The sequence below is a fragment of a genome, unplaced genomic scaffold (assembly GCF_019419815.1).
Source record: "Pyrus x bretschneideri cultivar Hongxiangsu unplaced genomic scaffold, Pyrus_bretschneideri_v1 Contig55, whole genome shotgun sequence".
Classification (NCBI taxonomy): Eukaryota; Viridiplantae; Streptophyta; class Magnoliopsida; order Rosales; family Rosaceae; genus Pyrus; species Pyrus x bretschneideri.
In genome coordinates, this window is record NW_025999793.1 from 805246 (window position 1) to 832864 (window position 27619).

At 38.4% G+C, this 27619-nt stretch overlaps 4 protein-coding genes across 5 annotated transcripts; 2 read left to right on the top strand and 2 right to left on the bottom strand.

Annotated features, from left to right (window-relative positions):
* Window positions 1-4287: 4287 nt before the first annotated feature.
* On the bottom strand, window positions 4288-7740 carry LOC103938569 (transcription factor bHLH113-like). Its single transcript, XM_048570841.1, has 5 exons — window positions 6974-7740; window positions 6785-6892; window positions 6525-6587; window positions 6281-6400; window positions 4288-4832 (listed from the first exon to the last, which is right to left on the bottom strand). Exons 1-5 carry the CDS (start codon window positions 7301-7303, stop codon window positions 4653-4655), a joined length of 801 nt encoding a protein of 266 aa, XP_048426798.1. The 5' UTR covers window positions 7304-7740; the 3' UTR covers window positions 4288-4652.
* An 8630-nt stretch (window positions 7741-16370) lies between these two features.
* LOC103938570 (LYR motif-containing protein At3g19508) lies at window positions 16371-17071 on the bottom strand. Its single transcript, XM_009348588.3, has 2 exons — window positions 16712-17071; window positions 16371-16600 (listed from the first exon to the last, which is right to left on the bottom strand). Exons 1-2 carry the CDS (start codon window positions 16904-16906, stop codon window positions 16547-16549), a joined length of 249 nt encoding a protein of 82 aa, XP_009346863.2. The 5' UTR covers window positions 16907-17071; the 3' UTR covers window positions 16371-16546.
* A 2240-nt stretch (window positions 17072-19311) lies between these two features.
* LOC103938571 lies at window positions 19312-21375 on the top strand. Its single transcript, XM_009348589.3, has one exon. It carries the CDS (start codon window positions 19485-19487, stop codon window positions 21081-21083), a length of 1599 nt encoding a protein of 532 aa, XP_009346864.2. The 5' UTR covers window positions 19312-19484; the 3' UTR covers window positions 21084-21375.
* A 3375-nt stretch (window positions 21376-24750) lies between these two features.
* LOC103938572 (protein NONRESPONDING TO OXYLIPINS 2, mitochondrial) lies at window positions 24751-27160 on the top strand. Of its 2 annotated transcripts, none has more exons than XM_018645295.2 (3): window positions 24751-24890; window positions 25457-25617; window positions 26832-27160. In XM_018645295.2, the coding sequence occupies exons 1-2, from the start codon at window positions 24751-24753 to the stop codon at window positions 25605-25607; spliced, it is 291 nt and encodes a 96-aa protein (XP_018500811.2). In that variant the 3' UTR covers window positions 25608-25617; window positions 26832-27160. The 2 variants fall into 2 exon arrangements, with proteins under 2 accessions (XP_018500811.2, XP_018500813.2); XM_018645297.2 differs by having other exon boundaries at window positions 25457-25575.
* Window positions 27161-27619: the final 459 nt, after the last annotated feature.

Genomic DNA, 27619 nt, shown 5'->3' on the forward strand with positions numbered 1-27619 from the left:
AATTTAAGAGATCGTAACCCCAAAATCATCAAACACAAAAATATTATTTTCTACCCATATTCCTGTTTCTTGTTTTCAGGAATTTTTCGTGTTCACAATGATCTTGGAGATTAGGTAAAGTAATCACGATTCGAGGAGGTTTAGAGATCTTATCCGAGATTTCCTCCTAAATACTCTCCAACCATAATAGGGATTGTTTTTCCTACGGGGACTCTGAACAACTATTATAAATACCCTAGCTTGGGTATACACCAGGAAGGATTCATCTCTCTCCGTAGGAAACCAAGGAGGTCAAACACGCAACACGTTTAAGGGACTGATCTGAGCATCCATCTCGTACATTAAGATTATCTTTCTCACTCAGAACATGCATAAGTCAATGTTTAAATGACTCTGAACAACTGAGGTATCTCTCTAACCACAGAAGAACCTCTCTGAATCACAGGCAAGGGCGGAGCCACAGTGTAATGAGGATGGTCATTTAACCCTCCTAAGATTTTAATAATACTCAATAAAAGAGTACATTATATTATAATTTATTAATATTTTAGATTATTCTTATTGATCTGACCCTTGTGACCACTAAACAATTTAACCCTTAGTTGACCGAAGAGTCTCACATTGGTAGAGTTATTTTTACCTTTTTCTCTTCTTTCATTATTTAAAACATTTAGAATATTAAGAAAATTATGGGGATTATACAAACTGAAAAAGGTGATCAATCAATTAGTATTAAACTTTAAACTTCTCCTCCTTCAACAAAAAAATACTTTTGCCCTACTCCTATTCCAAGATTCTGGCATCTCCAACTCCAAGACAGCAAGCCTTCACTTGTTCATCTTTGGAATTCTTTTTAGAACCAACAAATCAATTATGATTACTATCGAGTTAATTTATTTGTTGCAGCTATAGATTTTCGTTACTATCGAGTTGACAAATTTCCTTCCACGCCAATCGCGACGGAGAGCTCCAAAAATGACAAATTTGCATTACTATCAAGTTGATTTATTTGTTGCAGTTATAGATTTGCAACTTGCAGAGCTGAACAATCGTTTTGCTGAGGGTGATCTCTTAGCACTTGAAGATGAACTTGAGACATACATATTTGATATGCAGTCGACTAATGTGTTTTTGGGGCTGAAAGGAATTAGTGATCTTGGAGGAATATTGGTTGAGACAACAAAAACAAAGACAAGGTATATTCATTGGTCTATTTATTTGTGACATTGACACTAATCTTACCAGTTGACACTACTAGTGTTGAAAGAACTTTTTCTGCATGAAAATATTGAAAAGTGATTTGTGAAACCAAATGGGAGATATGTGGATGAATGACAACATGATAATATATATCGAGAAAGATATATTCGCTAATATTGACAATGATGTGATTATGAGAAGATTTCAAACTATGAAAACTCGTCGAGGGCAATTGTAATTCTAGTAGAATGTTTTATGAACACCTATTAAGACTAATGATTGTTATTTTTATATGAGTTTTTCTTATTATCTTTTAATCTTATAGTTACATAAAGTTGACCCTCCTTCAAGGTTGTTCTAGCTACGCCACTGATCGCAAGGATACATCTCTAAAAAAGCTAAGATGTTTTAATATGAGTTACAACTACTAACTTTCTTCCCTAGCTCTAACAAATCACTAGCCACTTAGTATTACGGTTTAGTGATATTTCTCTTCACTTATAAATGAGAGGCCTTAAGTTTGATTCTTACCAAATGCGAATTTGAACCACATTATTGCTAGTCCATTGTAGGTCTATTCTTGCACTAGGAGATAGTGGGCCCTATATTTCAGCTTTCATTCTCGTAATTTCATTTCTTTTCACTATTGCCCTGTTTTAGTTGAGTATCAGAGCTTGGTTACATTTTTTAGGATGTTTCCAAAGCGAGTTATTCATTACAGGGAGATGAGATGATACAAATCAAGCAATCATTGGCTCGACATGACAATCGGTTTGCAAAAAAGTTGCGTATGATGGAAGAAATCAGACTTAGGCTCCCTAACAATCCATCAAATCATTGGGAAAGACAAAACCCTCCAACGCCACCAGAGGGTTATGAGGAAGATTATAAAGAACATAAAAATGTTAATCCATTTGCAGGTTTTAAGGCACAAAGGAGACCATAAGGTACCGTTTGGTACGCAGACGGGACGGGACGGGACGGGACTGAACTGGACGGGACGAGACAAGACGGGATGGAGGTTCCGTGTATGTTTGGTACGAGCAGGGACAGAACAGAATGGTTGTTCCGCGCCTGCAAAAAACAGAAAACCCCAACCCAAATCAAACAAATAAGAAATGTTTCAGACCGATTTCGAACAAATCGTCGGGAAAAACCAAGTGGGTACCTCTTGATTTCAAAACTTTTTCAGTAAATTTTCGTTCTTTCTGGACTTAAAACAAAATTTATCCCAAATATTTTACATCATAACAACAAATGGTAAAGGAGGAGTAATTAAGTAGTGAGCTCATGAGATGTTGTACCTTGCCATGGACGTGGTGCTTGTTCTTGAAAATGGTGTTGTAGTAAGCGTCCATGCGGACTCGATCGGAGAGCTTCTCCTTTTGGTGGTAGCGGAAGGCATAGGTGCAGAAGTCGTTGGCGAAGTCGACGCCTTTCTCCACCAGGGCGCAGCCAGTGTCGCCATTGCTGGTGCGGCTTTGGTCCCCGCCCGGCCGCCGTTTCTGATAGCTCCCCACGCCCTCGGATGGAAGCGAGGAGGAAGAAGAAGGAGATGGAGAGGTTATAATTTAGTGTTCCACGGATGTGGAACGAGTCGTTCGAGGGGGTGGAGGTGGAACGAAAATTCGCCCAAAACTCGTCCCGTGGAACAACGCGTTTCACCCGTTTTAGGCATACCAAACGTGGGACGGAACGCCTCATCCCACTCTATTCTGTCCCGTCCCACATACCAAACGGTACCTAAATTCCCCATAAGCAGCTACTCGGGTGATTCAAAATAATAATAATTGCTATGATTCCAAATTTCAAACTGAAATCCCTGAGTTTCACTGTGGGATGCAACTAGAGGACATCTTAAACTGGTTAACAAAAATAGAGGAAATCTTTGATTTAAGGAGGTTCTAGAAGACAAAAAGGTAGGATTGGTGGCCACTTGTTTACCAAACAGAACATTAGCTTGGTGGCAACAAATTAAGGCCTCTTGGACAGCAAGAGAAAAATTGAAACATGGGAAATGACGAACAAAAACATGCGTGCTAAATTTTTGCCTCATAATTACATAAGATCTTTGTATATGAAATTACAAAATCTTTGGCCAGGCAACAATTCAATTGAAGGAAAAATTTTGCCCTAAGAACATATAAGAATATTTGAGCATACAAGCATACATAATAACTCTTAATGCAGACATGCATTAAAAAACAGTTCTATAACCTAGGACTTCAATTTTGTTATCATTTCAATTTTTGAATGTAAGTTATATGTGCTTATAAAATATAGAATAATACTTGCCTACTCAAAGAAAGAGTAGGAGTTCCTACTCAAAATTATTCATTATCGATTTATAGAATTCCGTTTTTATAATTAGAACTGTTCATATTATAAACCACTCTATAAAGATCCCCTCTATAAAAAAATCCATTAAAACTAAGGTTGTTTAGTCATCAAACTGTATAAAAACAAATGAACGGAATTGGTAAAAGCATTAAGAACTATTTATGTATTTGCTATAATAGATTAATTAAACGACCTTAGTTTTAATTCATTTTTTTACAGAGATGATTGTTACAGTGTGATTTATAATCTGAACGATTTTGATCATAAACACAAAGCTTTGTGATTTGAACACGAAGAGTATTGAGTAGAAGTTCCTACTCATCTTTAAGTAGTCAAGCATTGTTCTAAAATATATAAATTATTCAAAGTGTTTTCCTATGTCACCTTAGTGCCTTTCTCTTGTGAGATTGCACAACTTTTGTCTTTCCTTGCACAAGAAAATAGTAACCTTATATTTCAATTTTCATTTCTCTTAATTTCATTTCCTTTCACTATCGCCCTGCCTCATTCTGTGTACTCCTTTTTTCACTTTTCACCTATTCTTCTAAAAAATAAAGATGTCATGCCAAATTTGTAGCTAGGCTTACAAATTACCAAAACGAGCGGGCACTCTCACTGGGCGACCGACCATGTACCAAAGCATCTACACCAATGAAGTTCAATTTTTGCTAAAATAGCTGTTGAACATTGCGCAAAAGTTGTTTGAGGAACGTTTTTTAACTTTTCATCTCTAACGACACTTCGTAATTTAACAAACACTACAATACTTTATTATTTAACAACAAAACCTTTTTAATATTCTATTATTTTTCCACCCACCACTATTTTCCTCATCTAAAGCATCGACTCCTTTTTATCAGACCCTCGTCTCTCTCCTTTTTTTTTCAGTCAGCCTCTCCTCCAGAAAGGATTCCCCGATTTCCAGAAATTGATCCTCATCTGATCTTCATCTGATCGGACACTCATCTGATCTTCCTCGACACCTCTGCCTCCCTCTACCAAGCCCACACCGTCCTTTCCTTTGACATCAAATCCCTCAAGACCCGGAATCCCCTACTAGCTTAACTAGCTAAGCTAAACATCTTTCTTTCTAGTTTGTACTAGTATTCCATTCAATAATTGGTTGAAGGAGATGACACAGGATTAATGTTGGTGTTGGCCATGGCGGGTAACCAAAAATCTGCACCATTGCTGTTCGCGACGTGCATTGTGTACTCCATAGGAACCAGGCACAGTCCTCTGCTCCTCAGGTCGCTTCTTCCTGCTTCTTGTTTTACCTCTCCAACTCCACCCTAAAAGTTTCAAACACAGAAAAAAGTAGTGAAAACATGGTAGGCCAAAAGTTACAAATGGTCAATTTGCTTTACAGTAACTAGAAACTAGTAACTTGTATATTTGGGTTGTCATTTTATCGATTTTACCCTTGTCGTTTACTTCTGATATAAAAACACGATGCCCGTGATTTTTGCATGTGGAATGCCAAGTTATACAAATTGAGGAGGACTGATCATTCAACAACTATCGATATTTAGGGAAGTGATTTCCATTCTTCCAATGGTGTATGGTGTTGGATTGAACAAGTCAGAATAATGAATAAACATAAATTAGGTAATGAGTGCAGCAAAAGAAAATTGTGGTGTAAATATCACTACCAATGGTAAAAGTAAACCACAGGGATCAATTTAAGATATTTTTTTTTTTTTTTGGGATAATGATAAATGGATTATGACAAGGACCAATTTTAAGAATTTGTCATACACTAAATTGATTACAACAAATAAATTCTTCATCGAAAATACTACACTTACCATATTTTCATACTATATTTGTACGCATTGTTTTTCTCCGCCTAGCACCAGTCACACACTAAATTGATTATGACAAATAGATTCTTGATCAAAAATTCACCTACCACATTTTTCATACTACATTTGTACACACTGTTTAAAAAATCCACATCTATACCCGACTAGGTCCCAACCTAGACCACCTAAATCCGCCTAAGTTGCGACTCTGACATAGACAGAAAATCGATAACTTTTATTTTACTTTTTATTTTTTTAATAAATATAAGATATTTGTTGAATACTTGAATGCACATTCATCGTATGTTTGTTATCCATGTTTTCAATATGTTCTAATACTTTTAAATTTATGTCATTTTATTTAGCAATATACGTACCCCAATATAATTATGTTTGTTTTTAAGTATAAATAGGTATTTATTTATACAATATATAATAAATTTACTTAAATTTGCATAGTATATCTAAGCCTCTGCCTATGTCATGCCTAGCTTGCCTAGTTCGCCTACTTTGCTTAGGTCCCTGCCTATGTCATGCCTAACCGCTAAGCCTCAACCTATGCTCGATTAGTATCTAATATCTTTTAGAATCTTATTTGTATAATATCTCTAATAAAAATAAAACCCACATATTTGATAAGCTTTATTTTTGTTAGAAAAATATTCGCAAACGCAGTACGAAAAATATGATAAAAGCAACATTATTTTTTAAATTTTCAGATGGAAGTAGCATTTTCTAAAATGTGAAAAATCCAAAATCTACAGACACCGTCACTCTTTTGACTAAAATTTCCATGACATGACCAAAAGTCAGTGAAGTCACAATCACTCCGGGTCCCACACTATGACTACTGGCCAAGTACAGGTCCCTAGATGACGTGGAATACAAATAGAAGTAAAAAAATCTGACGGTGAGAGTGTTTTTTTGGTACTTACAGGTACAGGTTGCGAAGGAGGCTCCAGGCGTTGAAGGTAAGGCGAGCACAGCACCTGAACCTGCTCCTGCAGAAATCTGATGTATCCCATCGCTTCGTGAAGCACCGATGCCGTGTCTGTCTGCAACACACCCAATTTTCCAAGTTCCCAGAAGAAAAAAAATCAGATATTTTCGATGAATTTGCAAAAACATTGTCAAAAAATAATTAAATGGGTGGCTTAATTTGGGTTTTTGCAATTCCACCTTTCCGTAGGGTGAAACGAGCTGCTGGAGCGCTGTGATTCGTTCTCCGAGCTTCTCTTTCCTCTGTACATTTGCAGAAACCAGAACCCCTTTGGTAAAAACAGAGACGAAAATTGTTCTGCTTTGCAGAAATGGCAGAGAGAGAGAAGAGAGAGAGAGAGAGGAGCATGCAGAGGGTGTGAGTTGTGGGGAGAGAGAGAGAGTAGCATGCAGTGACGCAGATGAAGTCACGGGGTTTTGTTTTTGTTGAAAGGTCGTACCTTTCCGTTGCCGGCCGACGAGCGATTCTCCGATTTCGTCTTTTTAGTGGCTCTCTGGGTTGTCGGAGTAGTTGTGCTGCTGATCGGAGCCAACCCATTTCGCCTTTTCTGCCAATAAACCCAGAAAATTTCAGAAACTTTGAAAGAAAGAAAAATAGTTTTAAAAGAAATGAGGAATTAATGGCTGACATTTTTGGAGTTGGGCAATGCGCTGATGCTGGCGGTGCTTGTGGAAGAAACGGAGGAGGAGCTGCTGCAGGTGATGGCTGATTTCTTGGGCGTTTCCGAAAACCCAATTTCGACACGGTTAACGTCGGTTTGGTGGTCGTAGTTTCCGAAGCAGAGCATTTTGGGTGGCTTAATCTGGGTGGGATAAGTAGATGAGCGGGTGTAGTTAAAGGTCTGGTCGGAGTTCACGGCAAGGTTAACGACTTCGTCGGCCGCGAAGAGTAGCTGAGAGAAGCTAGTCCCCTCTGTCACCGCCAAATGGTCCCCCTCGAACCCACCACTTTCCGCCATTTTCAACCCCACCGAACTCAAAAAGCTTTGAGCTTTTCAGAGAGAGAAGGGGGTTTTTAGGAGAAAACAACGGAAGTTTCTTGTTGATAAGAGAGAGAGAGAGAGAGAGAGAGAGAGAGGGTGCTCTGATTTTGTTCTGTTGCTTTATGTTTGCGAGTGAGACTCTTGAGAGTATAGAAGCGTTACAGTGTAGAGAGAGAGGGAATGGGTGGGCTGAGAAGAAAGGAGGGTGTGCGCTGGGCTTTCCAAGGGTGGAGGCTTCGGTTTTCGACGACTTTTGGTCAAACCCACCTGACCCGAGAAAACCGTGGTTTCGAGCTCCAACGCGATGTTGCCTAGCCCCCACACTCTGAAACGTTTCTTCTTTCGTCACCTTTGTCAGGAGACTCAGGACTCAGGAGGACACAGGACCAGACAGCGTTACATGCCAATGGACCAGCTTCGACTATAACTTCCCTTATTTATGCGTGTGTGCGCGCATAACTTATGTGATATTAGATTTACAGACACGAAAAAGTTTGAACATTTTTCCGTATTAAAGGTGTAATATTATCGCTTAGTACTACGGTACAGACACGAAAAAGTTTGAACATTTTTTTGTAAGTTAGAAGTCTTATATATAAATAGGGATGTGCTATCCACACACCTCTTTTTATTTCTCACACACCCCTTATTAATTTATGTTCGTTAATCTTCTTTAAATCATCCGATCCGACGGTCATAAACTAAAAAAGTATATGAGAAGTAAAAAAGGATGTGTGGATATCACATCCTTATAAATATTAGAAATAGCGAGTTCGTAATCAATTTATTACCCAATCACTTTAGTGTGAATATCTTTATGTAAAAAGATGAAATATTGATATACTAAGAGAGCGATGGTGGCAATTTTAACTAGATAAAGAAGTAGTTAAATGTGTGTATCAAAATTGAAAACAATATATAGGTTTTCAAAAGAGGGTTGAATGCTCTCCTACAAATGGGAAAAGTTTCAACAAACATTATATTGTGTGTTAACATTGCATACATATTCTCCTATGGTTATATTCTCTCCGACAATTTGGAAAAGTTTAACCTTTAGATGATCGCACTTCACATCTATTACATCAAATATAAGACTAATCACTCTCCTGACATCATTTTATTTGGACAAAAACCTACATGTAACGAGTTTCTCTCCACTTACATTTTTTTTTTCATCTCTCATCACATGAGAAAGAAGATATAAACCACTATTGAGGGACTTTTAGGTTAAGGTGGACTTGGACTTTGAAAACGTCTTCTTGTCTCCCTTGGTTAGATTTCGTACTAAGTCTCGGAATATCTCAAAAGAGTTAGCTTGTCTTAGGAAATATCCCGGTTAGATCAACAACTCGAAGATAGCATGACTTAGGCAAATAATGACATGAACAAGAGAAGCGTGGTGTGCAAGCTAGAAGTTCATCAGTTTAGCATGTTGAGAGAGAGAGTTGGCATGGTTGCATGGTGTTTCCTGGTAAATAATCTGGGTTTCCTAGGGTAGCAGGAAGGCTTACGATGGCTAGGATTTTAGTGGAAATCTATGGGAAACACTAAGGTTGTATGGATGTTGATTCTTGAGGCTTAAAGGATATTTCTATACTAATGGAGTTCTCTGGGTATGTTTCCTGGGTGTTGCTTCTTGACTTTGTCTCTCTGCGTTCTCTCCCTCTTTTATGTGTTACCTCTAATCTTCCCCTTTCTCTAATGGTTTCTCCCTCCTTATGTAAGTGAAGGGCTCTTCTCTAGGTTTAAAGGGAATCTCCCTTTTGTGGCTTGGTCTTCCCCTCTTTTCTCCCTAACTCTCATATTATTCCCTTTTTGGTGTAAGATAGATGCACTGTTGAGACCTGCAATTTGCTTCTTCCCGAGGCGTGGCTTTCCCAGGTCGGCTTTCCACAAGTGCTACTTATGGTAACGCGCCTCACGACTTTCATGCGTTGGTTGTCTATGCAAGCTAGGAAGGGAAAGTCAGCATTAAATGCCTGACTTGCTGTGACACACCTCGATTAGAGTCGAGGCATGCTGGCCGACACTCGAAGGTGACGTAGCCAAAAAAAAAGTGAGGTGGAAGAAATACGAATAAATTTAAACTGAAGCTAGAATTTATTTAAGCTAATAAAGAGAGTGCGCAGTAGTGGGAAGAACTCATAACACATAAGTAGTTAGAGCATAGATGCCAGTACGACATACGTAGAGCAATCGATTCTAGTTAAGATGCTTAGTACGCAACTGGAAATGAACTCCTACATTTATTTAGGGGAATGTCAGAATCGCCAAAGATCCCTCGTACACCACCGAGGATTTAGCTAACTAAGTCCTGGAAGGGCGTAAAACAGAAAGTGTGAATGGGCAAAAACAAAGGTTTATGAAACACATTTATTTTCTGAACATACTAACTCCTCGCTGTAAAACATGTATAGTTTCTAGAAAATCATACTACGTATAAATATGAAATCAAATGTAAATCAACAATAATTCAAGAAACACAACAAATCATAACATCTCAACCATGGCATATGAAAATTAGGTGCTCATCAATCTATGTTAACACATGAGTTCATGCAGAGAAATTTTGACATGAACAGGATTAGGTGTAATCATAAATACACTATAGTACTATAATCATGTGAAGACTGGTGCTAGGCGCATCACATACGAGTCCTAGTTGCCTATTGCAACCTAGGACATGACTGGCACCTACAATGGATCTAAAGTGAGCGTGCAGTGTGATGTGACCATATACGTGAAGCCTGGCCCTGACCCGGGGCTAGTACTACACCAGTGCAAGCATGCATGATGAGTAGGTAAAATGTATATGAATATGCCATGACAATTTATAAATCTCAACAATATAATAGCACTTTTTAAATGAAATAGAACATGGTATAATAGGCATAATATTAAATCCAAAAGCATTTATGGAAACCATAAAACTTTATATAATATATATATATATATAAACAAATGCCCACTCACTGATACATAGTCGGATCGTAGCCTCCTAACCTTACTTGACCTCATACCTCATCGGGGATAATTCTCTCGTATATGTGAAACAACTATAGTAATTAATTAATTAATTAAACTACACACGAAAAAGCTAGGAAAATCCCCCATAGTTTGCTCAAACGGAGGATTTAAATATACGAAAACATTTCTATGCAACATCACAAACCTATCCATGTCGACCACACGTCGCCACGAAGCAGCATGTGACCTCACGCACCACCAGCGATCGGCCACATGCGTGGCCACGCGCTGGCAAAAAACCTTAGGGAATATTCCGTCAATAGACGGAATATTTCGTTAACTCTAACGAAATACCTCAACGGCATCAATAACGGCATGAGAATATTTTGTCAACTTTAACAAAATATTCTCCTTCTTCCTTAGTTCTCTGTTTGCCGTCGTCGCTGCCTGGTTAGCCGAAATTTGGAAAAGTTGGCCGAATTTTTTTAAAAACTTTAAAACTTCATAACTTTCTCATTTCCAACCATTTTCAATGTACTTTATATGGAAATGGACTGAAAATAGCTCGAAAGTCTAGACCCTAATTCCAACGTCCCAAAATTGCGTGTCTACATGTTAGCTTGACTTCAAACTTAGGCTAGGGACCTTGGGGAGTTGTGTAGTTTCTTCTAAACCTTCCAAAACCTTGTAACTCAAATGGAAAGATGTCGGAGAACCATGATCCGCGTCAGAGCTCTGAGTTGGGAACTCAAAACTCATTCATTTTCAAGTTGGCTCATACAAATGGACTCATGGGGACAAAAAGAGTACGATGATGGTGGTTTGAACGTCGATCTATAAGGTTTGATGATGGAGTTTGTTGTTGCAGAGAGAAAGAGATACGGTTAGAGAGAAGAAAAAGAAGAATAAGAAGAAGAAGAAGAAGAAAGAGAGATAGAGAGAGAGAGAGAGAGAGAGAGAGAGAGAGAAAGAAAGAAAGAGAGAGAGTTTCTGATTGGACAAGAGCGAGAGAGGGTTTTTGATTGGGTGATAGGTGATTGGTTGGTGTGGTAAGTAAGGGACCTGTTTTTAAAGTGGGAAAGGGTCCAATTTACACAATTTAAAACTACAAAATATCTAGCTTACCTTATCCAAAACATTGTTCACTAATGCTGATTAGTTTGCACACATGTGTATAATTTTACCTGTTGTTAACAAACTTTAAATAAGCATAAATTCTTCGTTACGAATCCGTTTCGAGTCTAACTTGTGCTCACGCATTCGTAATAACGAGTACAAATTAATTACGATAATACAAAAAATAAATTAAACGTCGAACAACAACATCCATGTCGGATTCCATTTTGCCAAAAAGGGCGTAATCGTCATTTTACACCCTTGGGAAGGAAATTACATGGAAAATTAGGGACGGGTCATCACATGCTGGGTTTAGCATACATTCAATGCAAGAATCTAGTTTGGTCATAACTAAGAAGGTTTGCTTGCTAGGTAAAGAGGCAAACTAGGCTAATTCTCTCTCAAACTTACCCATGTGGAATACAAAGACCATGGGCTTGGACTTTTGGGCTCCCAAGCAACCCAAAATCTTCCACAATCTTGACTCCACGTAGGCCTAATGAACTTCCGTAACCATCCACACCACAATTCACTTGACAAGCCTCGGTCATGTGACTTAGGCTTAGCGTGAATAATGAGTAGCATGATAAATAGGCATGGCATGATCCGGTCTAACTATTGTAGCATGACATGGTCGTAAATATATTTCTTCCTCGATCCCACACCCTTGCATGTATTTGGGCTTGAATAGAGATTTGCATGACAATTGGGCTTCGATCGATGCTTGGTTGGGCTTACGTGTGACATTTTTGGACCTCAACAACCGTGTTACATGCAAGTTATCTTTTCTTATTTTAGATGTCTAAATTATTGATTTAGTGAAGCAAGACGTTAATTTTTTTTGTCAAACAATTGGAATTTCATTAGTCTTAAAGTTGAATAGAAATGTTTACATTCTCTACTAGAATATTGAAAGAAAATTCAGGGAAAAGCAAACCCCATCTATGTTTGCTCCCATATCTACCCACAAATGAAGCCATCAAATGCACCGCCCTATTGCTTCACTGAGGCACATATGAGAACTCAATGGACTCCATTTTCATAGCTAGTTGTCATCAACTATAAAAGTTTGCAAATTGTACATCTTATATGACTTTTGAGTTTAAATCGTTACATATTAAGTTATTGAAAGTGGCCATTTACCACATTGGTAGAAAGGAGTTGTGCCTTTGCATTTCGGTGTGGGTTCAAACCCTGTTAGCTTCCTAATCTAACATCTAACCACTAATCTTATTGTCTTATCAAAAAAAAAAAAAAAAGTTATTGACATAATTTCTACTCATTTTTTTCTCCACACACCTCTATTTATATTTTCTTTCATTGATTCTTCATTATCTATTTAATTTAAATGTTTGAAATAAACTTTTAGTTACAATGCTACAACAAATTATATAAGACTATCTCCAAAGAAAATGTCAAACTATAAGAGTCAAATTTCAATTGATGACTAATGTGGCAATCTGAAGTCTTATGTCAAATTTTGTATTTCTCTAACCAAATTTTAATGTTATTTTATTATTTAAATAGAGCTTTAAATGCTTGTAATTATTTAAAAAAATGTTGAAACAAAATTTTTATTGTTTAAAATGTTAGTGGAATAAGGAACTCACCATAAATATAGTCAGCAAATAATATATTGGTTGGATAGACTTAAATAGAGCTTTAAATGCTTGTAATTATTAAAAAAATGGTGAAACAAAATTTTTATTGCTTAAAATGTTAGTGGAATAAGGAACCCACCATAACTATAGTCAGCAAAAATATAGCCAACAAATAAGGAGACAAAATTTTTATTGCTTAAAATTTGATTTCAAATCACAAGGCCTTCAAATATAATCATCAAATAACACTTCGGTTGGATAGACTTTTGATGTCAAATATAAACAATAGCATTCCACCTAAGATTTTGATATCTTCTTTGAAGATACTCGAAGAATTCACCATTCTTCTATGATATGAAATTTATCTATGCATGCATTATAATACCATAAATATGCGCACACACATGAGAAGTATAACATAAACATGTGTAATTTCTCAAATGTCTGATATTCAAGCGAGTACTCCATATTTTATAAAATAAGTGAAAGTGCAAATATCTCTCTAAAGACCCTGTCTAAAATCAGAGTCGTTTTTTCCACTTGTTGTAGAACTAAACTAGTGCCGGTTCCAACTGGTATGTGCTGTAACTTGTAACTTCCATGATAAAATTCCAAACGTCCCGTCATTCGAACAACTTGAAGTTTGAAAGCCACCCACTTCTACTAAACTATGGAATCCGATGTTTACAAGTTTTTATATCTTCTTCGATTGAAAATTTTAAGACGTTCTAGAGTATCTTTACATCTAAATTTTTTTTCATTATTAAATTCTTAATAAAAGATGGAACACTAAAAATCTAACCATTAAAATATTTAAACAGTTTACTCCGGTGCACCATAAATAAATAATCATGTTTATCAGTAGGTGCGCATGTTAGCAAATGGCAAAACAATTGACAACTGAAAGAGCCATTGGAATTTGGCAACTATCAAACTAATAAAGTCACTGTTATAAAGATTTCCGTCTAGGCGTTACACGCTTAAGTAGATGGTCACCGCATCAACTAATTTCTAGGCGTTCAAATATTAAGAAAGAGGGCCTAGACTTGTTTAGACGTCCGTCTAGCCCACTTAGGCGTCCACCTAACCTACCCAAGCACGACCTAGGTCGCGACTCACACTTATACAGAGACTTGTTGAATACTTGAATGAACAATCACTACATTCTTATTTCCCCATGTTCTCAACAGGGTCGGTCCTGAGATTTTGGGTACCCTGTGCGAAACTTTAATGGGGGCCCTTAAATTGTATATAATTTTCATTGCTATGTTTTATTTTACATTTTAATTTTTATGATTATGTATGAATTGAGATAAAATAAAATAAAAAATAAAACAAATTTAGGTGTGGTGGATCAGTGGTTAGGTACTTATTTGCATCCCTATTTTTTTTTAGTTCGAAACTCTTTATTTATAAATACAAAAAAAAAGAAAGAATAAAAACCCTTAAAGGGTCTAACATTATAGTTGTTATGTCTTCTTTTACATTTTTATTCATAAAAAATGATAATATAAAAGAAAAAAAAAATCTTGGTGTGGTAGCTAGGGGCCTATTTGCCTCCCTAAGTTTTTAGGTTCAAAACACCATGCTTTTAAATACCAAAAAATTTTTTAAATAAAACACTAAACAATGCTTTTAGATACCAAAATAATTAAAAACAAAACACACAAAAAATGCCATTGCTGGGAAGACTCGAACCCAATTCTTGGATTAGACATAATACGCTCAAGAGAATTGCACTGAGAGAACAATTTAGTATTTGGCTATACATTTAAATTTATATATGAAATATACAGGTTAAGTAAAATAATAAATCAAGGCCCTTCCGAATTTGGGGGCCTGTGTGGTGGCACCACTTGCACCCCCTCAAGGCTGGCACTGGTTCTCAATATGTTTTAATACTTTATAATCTATATGTCATTTTATTTTATAATTTATGTATCTCAATAAATTATGTATCTTTTTTAAGTATAAATATGCACTTATTTATACAATATATAATAGATTTACTTAAATCCGACTAGTCCATCTAGGCCCTGCCTAGCCGCCTAGGCGCTTGGCCCCAACTCGCCATTCGACCAGTGCTTAACGTTTTTTAGAACCTTGAATAAATGTGAAGGAGGAATAGGAAATAGCTAGGACATATTGTAACATGACATTCTCTAATCGCGCAGACGAATGAGTCCCTATTCTTTTTTTTTTTTTTCAACTCCGTTGAAGTAACAGCATAAAGATTGAGGCAGCTCATTTCATATGGTATCAGAATCGAGCCAGGAAATGATCTATGTGCAAGATAAAACAGGAGCATAAAGGACCATATAACCAAGAGGAAGACTAATTGTAATGGTTTTACTAGGCAAATGTTATTGTTTTCCAACACCAGCAAACTGAGAGTTATCTTAATAAGCATTTGTACCGTTCAAACATCCTCTTACTAAGCCGTAAATAATCTAGAGAATACAATGTTGAATTTTATAAATGTGACATCAATGATAAATCTAGACAGTGACATATACATGTGAAGACTGAGAAATTGGGAGAGGTGACTAAGCAATTGAAATCATATTGAATGCATAAAACAAAGACTTAGAAAATAGTCAGTCAATTGTTAGCTTTCTGTGATTTACACCAGCAGCTTGCTGGTGTTTCCACTGGAGCAATCTCAACATACTACGGTCCTTGCATTTGCAAATTATAACTGACCAAACCATAGTGAATTTCGAACTTGGTTTCCTTGCTTTTTTGCTATTAGATGTATTTCATCTAAAAGAAGAGACAGATCCTTGAGGAATGTGAACTGGTCATCTATTGTCTAACCTTTCGTCCCGGATAACATACGTTTTACTTGGTGGAATGGCGCAGTTGTGCCGATGGTTGAAGCTGCAATAGCCCTTGTGCTTCTGGACCAACTAATGGAAGATTATACAATGTCATACGTTTCCTGTCAATCCTGACCAACTAATGAAAAATTTTAAATCGTGCAAAGAAAATTCGTTGTCATGAAATGTATATGCCGAAGTATTTTTGAGCCAAGCCTGCCGCCCGACCAGCGCCTAGTGTCTTTTAGAACCTTGAATAAAGGTGAAGGAGGAATAGGAAATAACTAGGACATATTGTAATGACATTCTCTAATCGTGCGGACAAATGAGACCCTATTGTTTTTTTTTTTTTTCAACTCCATGGAAGTAAAAGCATAAAGATTGAGGCAACTCATTTCATATGGTATCAGAATCGAGCCAGAATCCGACGACCCGACCCGAAAATGTAGTATTCAGAGCTTGCTTGCCGAAAAAGCTAAGCATGAACAAGGGCCAGCCATCTAAAAGAAAATAATAGAAAGAGTGCATTGCAACATTAAATTGTCAAGGACCCAATTTTGTAATTATAATTATTATCCTTTTGGTACAAGACTCAATTCCAGCAGCTTACAATCTCTTTCCCAAAAAATAAAAACATAATTCAGTGCAAAAACTTCAAAAACAAGTAAGTGGTTATGAACCCATTGGGGCATTACATCGAACACCTGGCGGGCACCCTAATCGGAGCAGATTTTCTTCAACTTATCAGCCGCAGATTCGTCCACAGAGTACTGCAATCGCAGGAAATCCCAATTGGGTTCACAGAAACACACACAAAAATGTCCAAAACCAATAAATATTCCAAATTTTTGTTTTCAGTGATAGAAATTACGACGTTGTACCTTATTGAGGACCCAGAGGGAATGATTGTAGGCCCTGAGGAAGAGATCGTGGAGGGCTTGGTCGTCGTTGGCCTCGACCTCTCTGTAATTGACGAAGTTCTCGCGGGCGTACTTGGCGTAGTAAGGTTGAGAGTCCTTTGGCAACCTCCTCACCAATCTCAGAACCTCCCCGTAGATTTTCAATGCTTTCTCCATATCTCGACTCCCACCACCGTCGATCAGCGATCACAGCATCAGAACCTCCACGAACAAAAAGGGCTTTTACTTGTCTGGACAAACGGGCCTCTGTTTATTGCGCAACAGATATATTGGAGTTGGTATGGGCCGTACCAAGCAGTTATTTCGAATGGGGCACTATATGCACCCAACCCAACGACCACGCACAAGAGACGGTGGAAGTACAACTTACATGACAGCTATTGAATGTTAGCTTTTTTCGAAAAATAATTGTATATAATTTTGTGTCTGTAACACCCATTACGTATTTACTTATGCTTTCTGTGGTATAATGTACATCTGGTATTTAGATGATTCTTTAGGCAATTTTATCTATTTCTTCTATGATTCTCAGTCTAGGTCAATTATAGGTGGGTACTTGAAATCGAAAATCGAAATCGAAACATGAACTAAATCGAACCGCATCGAACAGTTTGGTTTTGCAATTTTGAAACGGTTTCGGTTTGAAAATAAGTCAATTTAGTATGTGACACTTTCTTCAGTTTAACCAAGTCCATAGCAAATCTGCAATTCAATGTTCATAAAATTATTCTTTCATTTTGTTTGCAAATGGTTTGAAATTGAACCAAAACGGTTTGAAACCGAATCGAACCAAACTAAATGGTTTGATTTCATTTCGGTTTTAGCTTCAAAACCTCACTGAATCAAACCGTAAAAACTTTCGATTTCGGTTTCACTCAAAGTAGCATCGACTTAGACCGTGCCCACCTCTAAGATCAATCACTAAAGGAATCCTTGTGCTGAGCTAGGGTCAAACAAAATAATCTCCCTTTCCTGTCCTGGAAGTTAATCTTCATCTGCCAAAGTGTATGGCAGATACTACCTTTCTTGAACTTCGATTATCTCATCTTATATCGAGCCTTCACATGTCGTGTGCATTAGGCACAAGGTTAATGGCATGGCGTCAACCAATTTATAAATATCCTTTCCTAAGGCCAATGAAACTCCATGTAAAGTGGAGTTGGATAGGTAGCCAGTACATAGTCACAAAATAGTCAATACAAAAGCACTATCTATTCTCGCAACTTCTTACGAAGGATCTCACTTATAAAGCATGAGCGGGATAAGGTAGCTATTTGTGACTCTTTTTTTAATACAAAGACTGGAAGAAGGAAATTTAAACATAGAACTTTGAACTCAGAAATGCAACGCTACTTGAACAATAAGTCCCTTCTTCTATATATGTTAGACTATAGATTGTTCTATAATCTCTCTTCATCTATGAGTTGGTATAATTCTAGTAAATAGAATAGAAATACAATGCTTTGGTATATATTGTGAAAGGCCGCGTGTATGTGAAATTTTGGCTTCACAACTGTTGAACACTATGCTACCAAATGTGTAGGGGACCTTGCATGGGCTTATAAGAGGTTGAGCTACTCCTGATATTGCCAATTGGTTTTATGGTGGAACCTTAACTCTCTTCATGGTATCAGAGCCACGTTGTCCTATGCGTGAAGCCAAACGGCCACAAGCGCTCCATATCACCCCGTTGTATTGTCCATGTGTTAGGCTTGAAAATTCGCCAAATGTGAGGGGATTTGTTGAGAATGACTCTCACATTGATGAGATGAGGGACCTTGCATGAGCTTATATGAGGTTGGGCTACTTCCCATATTGCCATTTGGTTTTATAGTGGAACCTCAACTTTTTTCATGGTAGCAGGTTGTTCCACATGTGAAGTCAAATGCTCACACGCGCTTCACGTCATCCTGTTGTGTTATGTACATGTTAGGCTTGTAAATTCGCCACACGTGAGAGGGGTTGTTGAGAATGAATCTCACAATGATGAGAGGAGAAACATTGTATGGGCTTATAAGAAGTTAAATTACGTATGATGGAACCTCAACTTTCTTCGGGGAAGAATCAATTTCGGTAAACCATCAACCACGAAGATGAAAGTGATTCCAGCCGTGAAGCAAAAGAGGCCAAATGATATATACTTGCACACATCTTAATTTTAAGAGAGGAAACAAAACAAATTCCACAAGAAGGCCTCCATCCCACAACTCGTAAGGTACATATTTTTTTTCTATAAATTTTTTCGATAGATATATAATAACTGGTTCAGATGCACCCAAATAGACACCAATCTTTTTCACAATTTAACTTATGTTTTAGCTTGTCTTTAGTGATTCACAATGAGACATCAAATTTGTCCTTCCCACTGACCACGTGTAAGCTGCGACACCCCAAAAACTACACTAAGATTCCACGTCCCCACGTCCTCAGTTGTTTCTTAGCATGCAAACAATTCAAAACAAAGAACAATAGAAGCAAGGAAAACGAAGTTGATCCGAAACATTTAATGCATCCAATCCGAAAAACCCTAAAAATCAAAATCAAACGCAAATAACCACTCGATCTAACGTGAAGTCCAGAGGCCTCCTCCTCACACTTGGTTCCTGTTTGCTTCCATGGTGGCAGCTCCACCATCACTCGTTCCCTCTTTAAAACCAAACCCACCACCGCATCCACCTCTCCACACTCTCTCCTCCCCCCAAAACCCAAAACCCTAACCATAAACAACAACAACATGCTTGACATATGGTCATGGATATGCGACCTTCCCAACTCATCCGAGTGGGCCGAGTCTGACTCGTCCCACATTCTCGAGCTCGCTAGCTCCGGACCCAATCACGACAGCAACCCAACTCGTGCGATTCAACTCCGGGCCGAGCGGACCGCCGGCTCCAACATCGACACTTTAGTGACCTTCTCCGTGTGCTTGCATGGCTTCAACCAATATCCCAAAAGGACTATCTGGGTTTCTGACATGTGTTCACTCTCCTCGGACAAACCCTACCTCCCTCTCTTACTGCAACTTCTCCAAGAAATCATATCCCGGTCGCCCACCGCGCACGGTAGCGGCACCTGCCCGCGCTCCCAGCTCCAGGCCCTCAAACCCGACCCGTTTTCTTGGATCATGGACTCCCACTCCCCCGAGTCCTTCTCCACGTTCTTCGACCTGGTTTTCATCACGCGCCTCTTCTGGCTCTGCGCGTGCGACTCGCCATCCGAAGTCGGCTCTCTGTACTTCAAGTCGCTGCTAGCTCCTAACCTCGAGGCGTTGTTGTGCAAGCACGCGCCGGCCCTGCGGACGTTTCTGATCACCGCGGGTGTGGATGCGGAGCTGTGCTTCATGCGCACCCTCGGGTACATGTTAGCCAAATGGTGCATTTTGAGAGATGTGGGCGTAGGTCTACAGATGCTGACGTCATCTCCCTCTCAGAACTTGGGTTTCTCTTACGCGACGGAGGCCTGCGGGCTTTGGGTGCTAAAGGGTTACGCGCCGGTAATGGGGATGAAAACCACGCGCTCAGCCGCCAGCGCGAATCAGAAAAATCAGTTTCCGGCATTGGAAACCAGAGACTCGGTGCTAAAGTACACCCTGGCGCACCAGCAGCTGGAGGCGGTCGTTCAGGTGGAATATTCTGTTGGATTTTACGATGGGTTTATTCAGGTGACGGCACGTGTCGACAATCTCCGCTTTCACGTGGTGAATCTCGGATTTAACAAAGACGACGACGTGGACTACGCGGAGGAGAAGTATTTCCCATCGAGGATTCGGGTCTGGGTGGGGCCGGAAGTCGGGGCGAACTACGTGAACGGGTTGAGCCTGGGCCGGTCCACGTACAACGGGGAGAAGGAAGTGAAAACGCAGAGAGTGATGAAGGGCGGTTTCGAAAAATCGAAGGTTCCAAAAATGAAGGCCACGGCGAGGATGTCGACGAGGATGAGGAAGAGGAACTGGAGGTGGGACCAGGACGCGGAGGGAAACGCGGCTGTTTTCGACGCCGTGCTGTGTGACAACACGACGGGGCATGAAGTGGCCACGTGGAAGCCGGATACTGATGGCGGGAACGGCGAGGGTTTGAGAAGGCGATACGAGGGGGCGAACAGGCCATTTACCAAAACGGGGAGTTTGGTGCTGAGCGGGGACGAGTACGGCGACGGAGTTGGGTGGAGGTTGAGCAGGGAGATGGAAGGGAGTGTGTTGAAGTGGAGAATTGGCGGGAAAGTGTGGTTGAGTTACTGGGCGAACGAGGTGAAGAGTTCGTATTTTGAGACGAGGTGTGTGGAGTGGTGTGATGAGGTTGATTTGCCTTTGATTCTTGGTAAATTAAGTGTGTAATTAATTATGATGGAGATTACAAAAATATTATTTTTATTATCTAGTTGTACCATCATTTGCACCATATCTCTAATAGTGATGGGATCCACATGCGTTGACGGATCATATCTCTATTAACGATATTGTAAAAATAATGGTACAATTAAATAGTAAATGTAACGTTACTCTAGATATTGTAGTTTTTTATTTTTGGCAACATTTATAGTAGTTACACAAGTTATGTGTTGTAAATATGACATTTTTAGTAGTCACGAATAAATTAGTTCTATAAAGAAACTAAGTAGTCCTTCTATTGCGTTGGATTTGGGATTGTTATGGGCAAATTACAGTAATAACAAGCACATATATACATAACCAGAATTGTTGGGATTCCTAAACACATGAGAAAAATGTTAACAAATTCCAATAAAAGTTGGAAATTTACACAATCAGCCCTTTATATCTCATCAACCACACTTCTACCTCTTGTTACGTACACATACTAAACGCGTAAAGAGTTGGGTTTAAAGTTAGAATAAAAATAAAAAATAAAAAAAATTTAGACCCACAAATTGAAGATAGTCGCAAAACCCCATACAATGGATGCAAACTAAAACAATTCATGTAATTTTTTTTTATTTTAATTAAAATGTGTGATTTTAGTTAAAATTTGTGATTTTCTCCAACTGTGTGTGTGTATATATCCTCATGTTGAAATCAGAAAAGAATGACATTAAAAAAGCATTGATGAATTCTAAGTTGGCATCACGAGCCTAGCCTAGGTTAGAAATCAGAAGGAAAAGAAAAACTTGTCTGCAATCCCAACTGCAATCGACCAAAGGAGAAGCCGTCGTTCAGCCTGCTTCCACCAAACAACCCACGTCGTTGCTCTCTGTCGCACCTCCCGAAGAAGAAGCTTTAGTTCATTGATCAGCTTCCACTGAAACTGAAGAGAAACCCTAGAACTGAGTGCAGGTACCGGACTGCCGAGTTAAATTCATGCCCCGTCTTTCCAGCCGTCGCAGCTCCCGAAGTCCAAGAACTCTAATCGAACTCCTCCCAAAAATTTGTCACCATGGCTGACAAGAAGAATCGCCGAAATGAAACCCGGTGTTGTTCCACTGGCAACTCAAAACCGTGATGACCGAACATGTGATCATTAATGTGGCCGAACTGACCACTACAAATCTCGTTACTATGAGATTGCGAGCTATCTGGAATAGTGGGATCATAGCAGGGATCCCATAAAGCGAAATTCAGGTCTCCAACCAACTAAAGTTGCTGGTGTTGTTAAGGAATCCCCGAATAATGTCGATCAAGCCTCTGTTTTAGCAACCACAACAGGTGATATTGGTAAAGCATCTCCAAACTTTGCACTTATTTTGAATAGTACATGGATAATTGATTCTAGTGCTACCGATCATATGACTTTCGAATAGTAAATGAATAATTGCATTCGAGTTTCCTACAGTTCATGAGGCTCAATCTCGTCCGCCACCCACAAAAATGGCTAGAGATGGTTCTATCATGTAATGAGTAAGCTGGAGATCTCACAGTGTATTTTTTTAGGAATCCGTTTCCAGGTCATATAATGTCTGATGACGCTCTTGTATAGAATCACCAAATTAATTGTAAACTAAATATTATTCTCTGTAACATTGCAGGCGCAAGACTTTGAGGACCCAGAAGTGCAACACATCGACATGTATCACACATGTTTGGCTTGTATCCGGGACACACAATAACTGTTGAGAAAACTTAAGCAATTTGTCTTTCTCTTCACAATTTAATGTGGTTTATTTCTTGACATAAGTAAAGTCTTTAACATTTAAGGCAATGAAAGAACTTAAGTTGAGCCGCTCTCACTCAATGACACAATCTTTTGGTTAGAAGTTAATTCAAGCGTAATCTGTATCACTCAAATCCCGTCTATTAGCAGTAACTAGTAGTGGCACGCTCGCAAATCTCCAAATTCTTGTTCAAATAAATTCCCAAACTTCCCTCAAGGCCCATGATGAATTTAGGGGGTGAACAGGTGTTACAAACTGATGTCTCCTACCCGGAAGATCACCCTACCCAAGAGTTCATCCAACGATGACTAGTTACATAAGACTCTTGTTTACGACATGGTTCTAGCATATATACAACAATAAATGAAACTTGACATGATTTTCTGAAGTTAGTGCCATAATCTGCTTGACGACTAGTAAGTAAGTACTGTCATTTCATTTATATGTTTCTTTACTTTATACCAGGAAAGGAAGGTCCAGGATGGTCGACTACATGGAAGATTGCGTTGTGGTCTTCACAACATTGATATGGCATGGTCACTGCACATTCCCTTTCCAGATTGACACCAACTTAGGGTAAGCCGTGTAAGTTAAGTTGTTGAAACAGAAGCGCCAATAGACCAAAACACTTTCATGAGTAACAAAGGTTTGTAGCTTAATGGACAGCGACAGTACGTGCCAGTTTTTCAGCAGCAGTTGCAGAAATGTTTGAGGGCACCATATCTCTGAGAGCTGAATGTCATCGTCGAGTTTTAAGGTTAAATTCATCCTATTGATTTTTTTTTTCCAATCAACATATCATTGATGACATTGAGTAATGATCATGTGACTGATCTACAGCCCACAGAAAGAAAAGAAAAACACCAAACCCTGCAGTTGTAGCAAACTTTTTCTACTTTTTCCAGTAGGACATTCAATTGCCGGTATTGGCTGGAAAACCAGCCAGACTGAACGGAAACTAGTTGTAGGGTAGAGCCTAACCATATTTCATTAATATTTGCTACTGTAAGTTCTATATAGAGCAAACACTTGTTTATCGTGTAAAAATGCTCTGGAATAATAAGGAGCTATGGGGAATGGCGTATAAGAAATTGTTTAATAACGATAATAGCCTCAAACAATCTCGATAGAACTAGGACTTCATTATCTGATATGTTTATTAGAGTTTTCACGATGATAAGATAGTTTGATAAGGATTACATAATGCGAAGTGTCCTTATTGAACTCCATCGTTATAGTATAAAGCTAGGGTCCCTACACTCTCACAAAACACACAAGCTTTCAGATACTCAAGCCCCATTGATTGAGCCTTGTTTCAAGTTTAGAGTTGCAGAAGAACCCTTTAACTCTAGCGAATGGTTAAGTTGGTATCATGATTTAGTTTTTCATAAGTTGTATACTTACAATCCCTTGGCCATGTACATATCAATATGTAAGAGTTCCTAAATAAAAATTTATGTGAATGTGATATATATTTGATTAATTGGTATCCCTAAATTTTCGATTTGGTTATGAACTCTCAATCTTTTTAAATGTGCAAATATGCCTTTGAACGTTGAACATATGTATCTATCAAATTGAGGTATTTCCGTTCATGCAAGTGCACAAAACTAAAATAAATCATTGATTAATTTGATAATTGGATTAAATTGACACATTATAAACGATTATGAGACCCGTAAGTCGTAACTAAATTGGAAGTTAAGGGTCAAATTAAGAACTTCGTAAATTGAAGGGCATTGCTAAATTTGCTCTTTAAAAATATCTAACAGTACCCGATGAATCGCTAAGAATCCAACGGTAAAAGACTGTCGTACAACTGCGCCACGCCATCCCTCACAAAACAAAACCCTCACAAAGCCCTCTTTCGCCACTATCGGCAAACAGTAACTCGGAAAATGGCTTGGCGCTCAGCTGGTTCGCTGTCTCGGTCATTGGTGTCCAACGCAAGGGTTTCGTCCCTCCGCTCGGCGCCCCCTCTCCGTCGCCTCCGCCCGCCGTCGCTCTCCACTCCTCGTCGCCTCTTCGCTTCTCCCAGGTTCCCCTTTCAATTTCTCCTCTTTATTTTTTCTACTTTTCTCGTTCACCTTTTTGTTGATTTCTGATTGATTTCTGGAAATTGGAGAAAAATGAATGCGAATAAATGAATTGTTATTTTCCTATGGTTTCTGTTGATTTATTGATTTGTAATTCACAAATTTACTGACATAATTGTACTGGATTTATTTAGGTTGGTGATTTGGGGTTTTTAATCTACAGTATGGGAAAAACAAGCGCATTTTTGGCTCACAATTAGTAAAAGAAATGAAATTTAAATGCAAAATCTTGTCTTTCTTTTAATTTCCACTGTTTGGAGTTGATAGGAAGAGAAAATCTTATCTATCGGTTCTTCTTTTTTAGCAGTCACCTGGATCATAATTTCTGTGGTTACATTTACCTTCTCCGATCTCAAGAAGTGGGTTCTTAGGTTCCCAAAAAGAAAATAGCGGTTTCTTACATTTTTTTCGGAGCAAAAATGTGTCTTAATTCCTTTCATACTTATTTGTGGTATAGGTATAACAGAAAAATCTTCTCATTTTACTGGCTTTCTTTTGTTTCTTTTAGGAACTTGGGTGAACTGGGATGCATACAATCGCTTTTGCCGATGCACTGCATGACGGCTGCAACCTGCCTCACATCTCACCTGGCTGCCAACGTGCGGGGTTGTTGCGAGTTGTCACACGGTACCTTCTGCCGCACTTGTCAGGATCGCTAGTAGTCCCTTTGTGAGTCTTGCTGTTTCTAGGACACATGACGAAAATGAAAGAAACATCATTTTTTTTTTTTCCATTTTGTTTTGAATCCTTCGGCTTATTCCCCAGGAGTTCCTTAGAGTAGAATAAATGTTTTTGCCTCATTTACCTCTAGACAGAGTGCCGTTGAATGATAGAATGATTCATAAACTAGGTAGGATTTGTAAGTATGTTAAGATTGATTAATAAGAACAAATTGGGGTTGGGATTGATGGGGAGGAATGGAAAAGCTGGGTGACACGCAAGGACGTCCAATCATCCAAAGGCAGAAGAATGATCAATTGGTGTAGGTCTTCTTTCAATCCCTTTTTTGGACATCATAGATATTGAACTTTTCAATTGTGAATTTGAGTAAAAAGAGGGCCGTTTGGTCAAAATAATGCACTTCAGTAACAGGTTTTAATATTTCTTCTCCTTTTTCAGGCCATTCTAAACAAGCTTTGATCAATTTTTTCCATATTAAGTAGGAAACAGAGTTGTTAGTTTAGCAAGCTTTCCTGTGCATAATTTGATTGCTAGTATGAAGAGAGGAGTGGGAATGACTCATTGATTGGACCTATGTATTTGTTTTTTCTTCTCTTGTTTATCAGTTGGAATACCAGCTTTTACTTATTTAATTTTGGTGCTTCATGTTTTATATTTCTGATGCTTTCTTAGAGAATACATACTTATTGTGACCGTTGGATTTTATAGTGACCATTGGATTTTATAGCTGGCACCTTGAACCTTGGTTGCTGGTTTTACTTGTTTATTTATTAACAAATATTTGACTATCATTGGTGTATGATTTCTTCTGTCGCTCTCACAAATTCAATAATAGAGCAGGAATGTTTTTCGTTGAACTAAAGGAAATGGCAGTGTTTGATATAAGCTTCTATGGTTTCATCTTCAATCTGTTAGATGCAACTTTTTAATCTTATACTTTATGTTAAACATAAATGCTTTGCTGCACTCAACTTATGTTATGGTGCACAAATGATTTTGACTTTTGTTATCTGTTTGATTGTTAAACTTTTAATTTGGAAGAATATCATCCTCACATGGTGAACGTACAATGGATGGATATAATTTTTTTTAAGAACGTTATTTGTTTTTAAATTTTAGCATGAAGTTGGGGAGTAACCAAATAAGTGTTTGCGTATGTTTGAATTCTTACACAGTTGTGCGCCTCTGCTATTCCATTGCAGGGACTTGAAGGGACTTTTGGATCAGCATAGTTGAGTGCAACTCAACATCGTGGGTGATCGTAGAGTTTGGATGTATCCCGAAGGAACAAGTGCTTTTGGATTAGGAAAACTTATTAGGAGCACGTCTTTTTGAAAATTTCTTCATAATAAGAAACATGGTAGTTCATCTGATTTCTGGATGACGGTTCCTAGGTGTCCGGACTTCATTACTTGTACGTGGTAAATTTCTTTGTCTCGTAAGCTGTGACTAAATGTTTCAACATTAATATGTTGATTATCAACCTATATTAGTCTCTGCTCTTTTGAATAATAATGTTAGTTCTGGTAAATTGCAGCATTTGTTATTACTTATTCGATGGTAAATTTTTTGATGATACCACACGGTAAAGTTTGTGCATAAACATGTTTCAGAGTGGAACATTTTCTGACTATTCATTGCTCTTCCAATCTAAATTGTTTGTTAGATTGAAGATTTTTATGTCATTTTAAAAGATCTTACATAGCTCTTACATATCTGTGACTCGTGATTCTGCTTGCATACTGAAATTATGCCCGGTGGTGAATGTCATAGACTAGAAAGCACATGGGATGCATAAGTTGTGAGGGAAGAGCACAAGTGGTGCTGTTAGTTTGTGCAAGCATATGGCCCCATTGCATCGACCTGTTTGTGGGAGCTGGAGAAGCAGATTCATGAAACATGTGCTGAAGTTGGTCTTATATTTGGTTTTAGTGGTCAATGTGTAGGCAGGCCTACTGCCAAATTTGATTATCTTGTGTCTGAGCACTAC

Excerpts from the sequence above, each read along its gene's own strand:
- LOC103938570 (XM_009348588.3), bottom strand. The coding sequence starts at position 16,906 with ATGGAGAAAGCATTGAAAATCTACGGGGAGGTTCTGAGATTGGTGAGG. Across the intron at positions 16,601-16,711 it reads CCCTCTGGGTCCTCAATAAG|TACTCTGTGGACGAATCTGC; the intron begins GTACAACGTCGT and ends CTGCGATTGCAG.
- LOC103938572 (XM_018645295.2), top strand. The coding sequence starts at position 24,751 with ATGGCTTGGCGCTCAGCTGGTTCGCTGTCTCGGTCATTGGTGTCCAAC. Across the intron at positions 24,891-25,456 it reads CGCCTCTTCGCTTCTCCCAG|GAACTTGGGTGAACTGGGAT; the intron begins GTTCCCCTTTCA and ends TGTTTCTTTTAG.
- LOC103938569 (XM_048570841.1), bottom strand. The coding sequence starts at position 7,303 with ATGGCGGAAAGTGGTGGGTTCGAGGGGGACCATTTGGCGGTGACAGAG. Across the intron at positions 6,893-6,973 it reads CATTGCCCAACTCCAAAAAT|AAAAGGCGAAATGGGTTGGC; the intron begins GTCAGCCATTAA and ends GTTTATTGGCAG. Across the intron at positions 4,833-6,280 it reads CTCCTTCGCAACCTGTACCT|GGTGGAGTTGGAGAGGTAAA; the intron begins GTAAGTACCAAA and ends TGAAACTTTTAG.
- LOC103938571 (XM_009348589.3), top strand. The coding sequence starts at position 19,485 with ATGCTTGACATATGGTCATGGATATGCGACCTTCCCAACTCATCCGAG.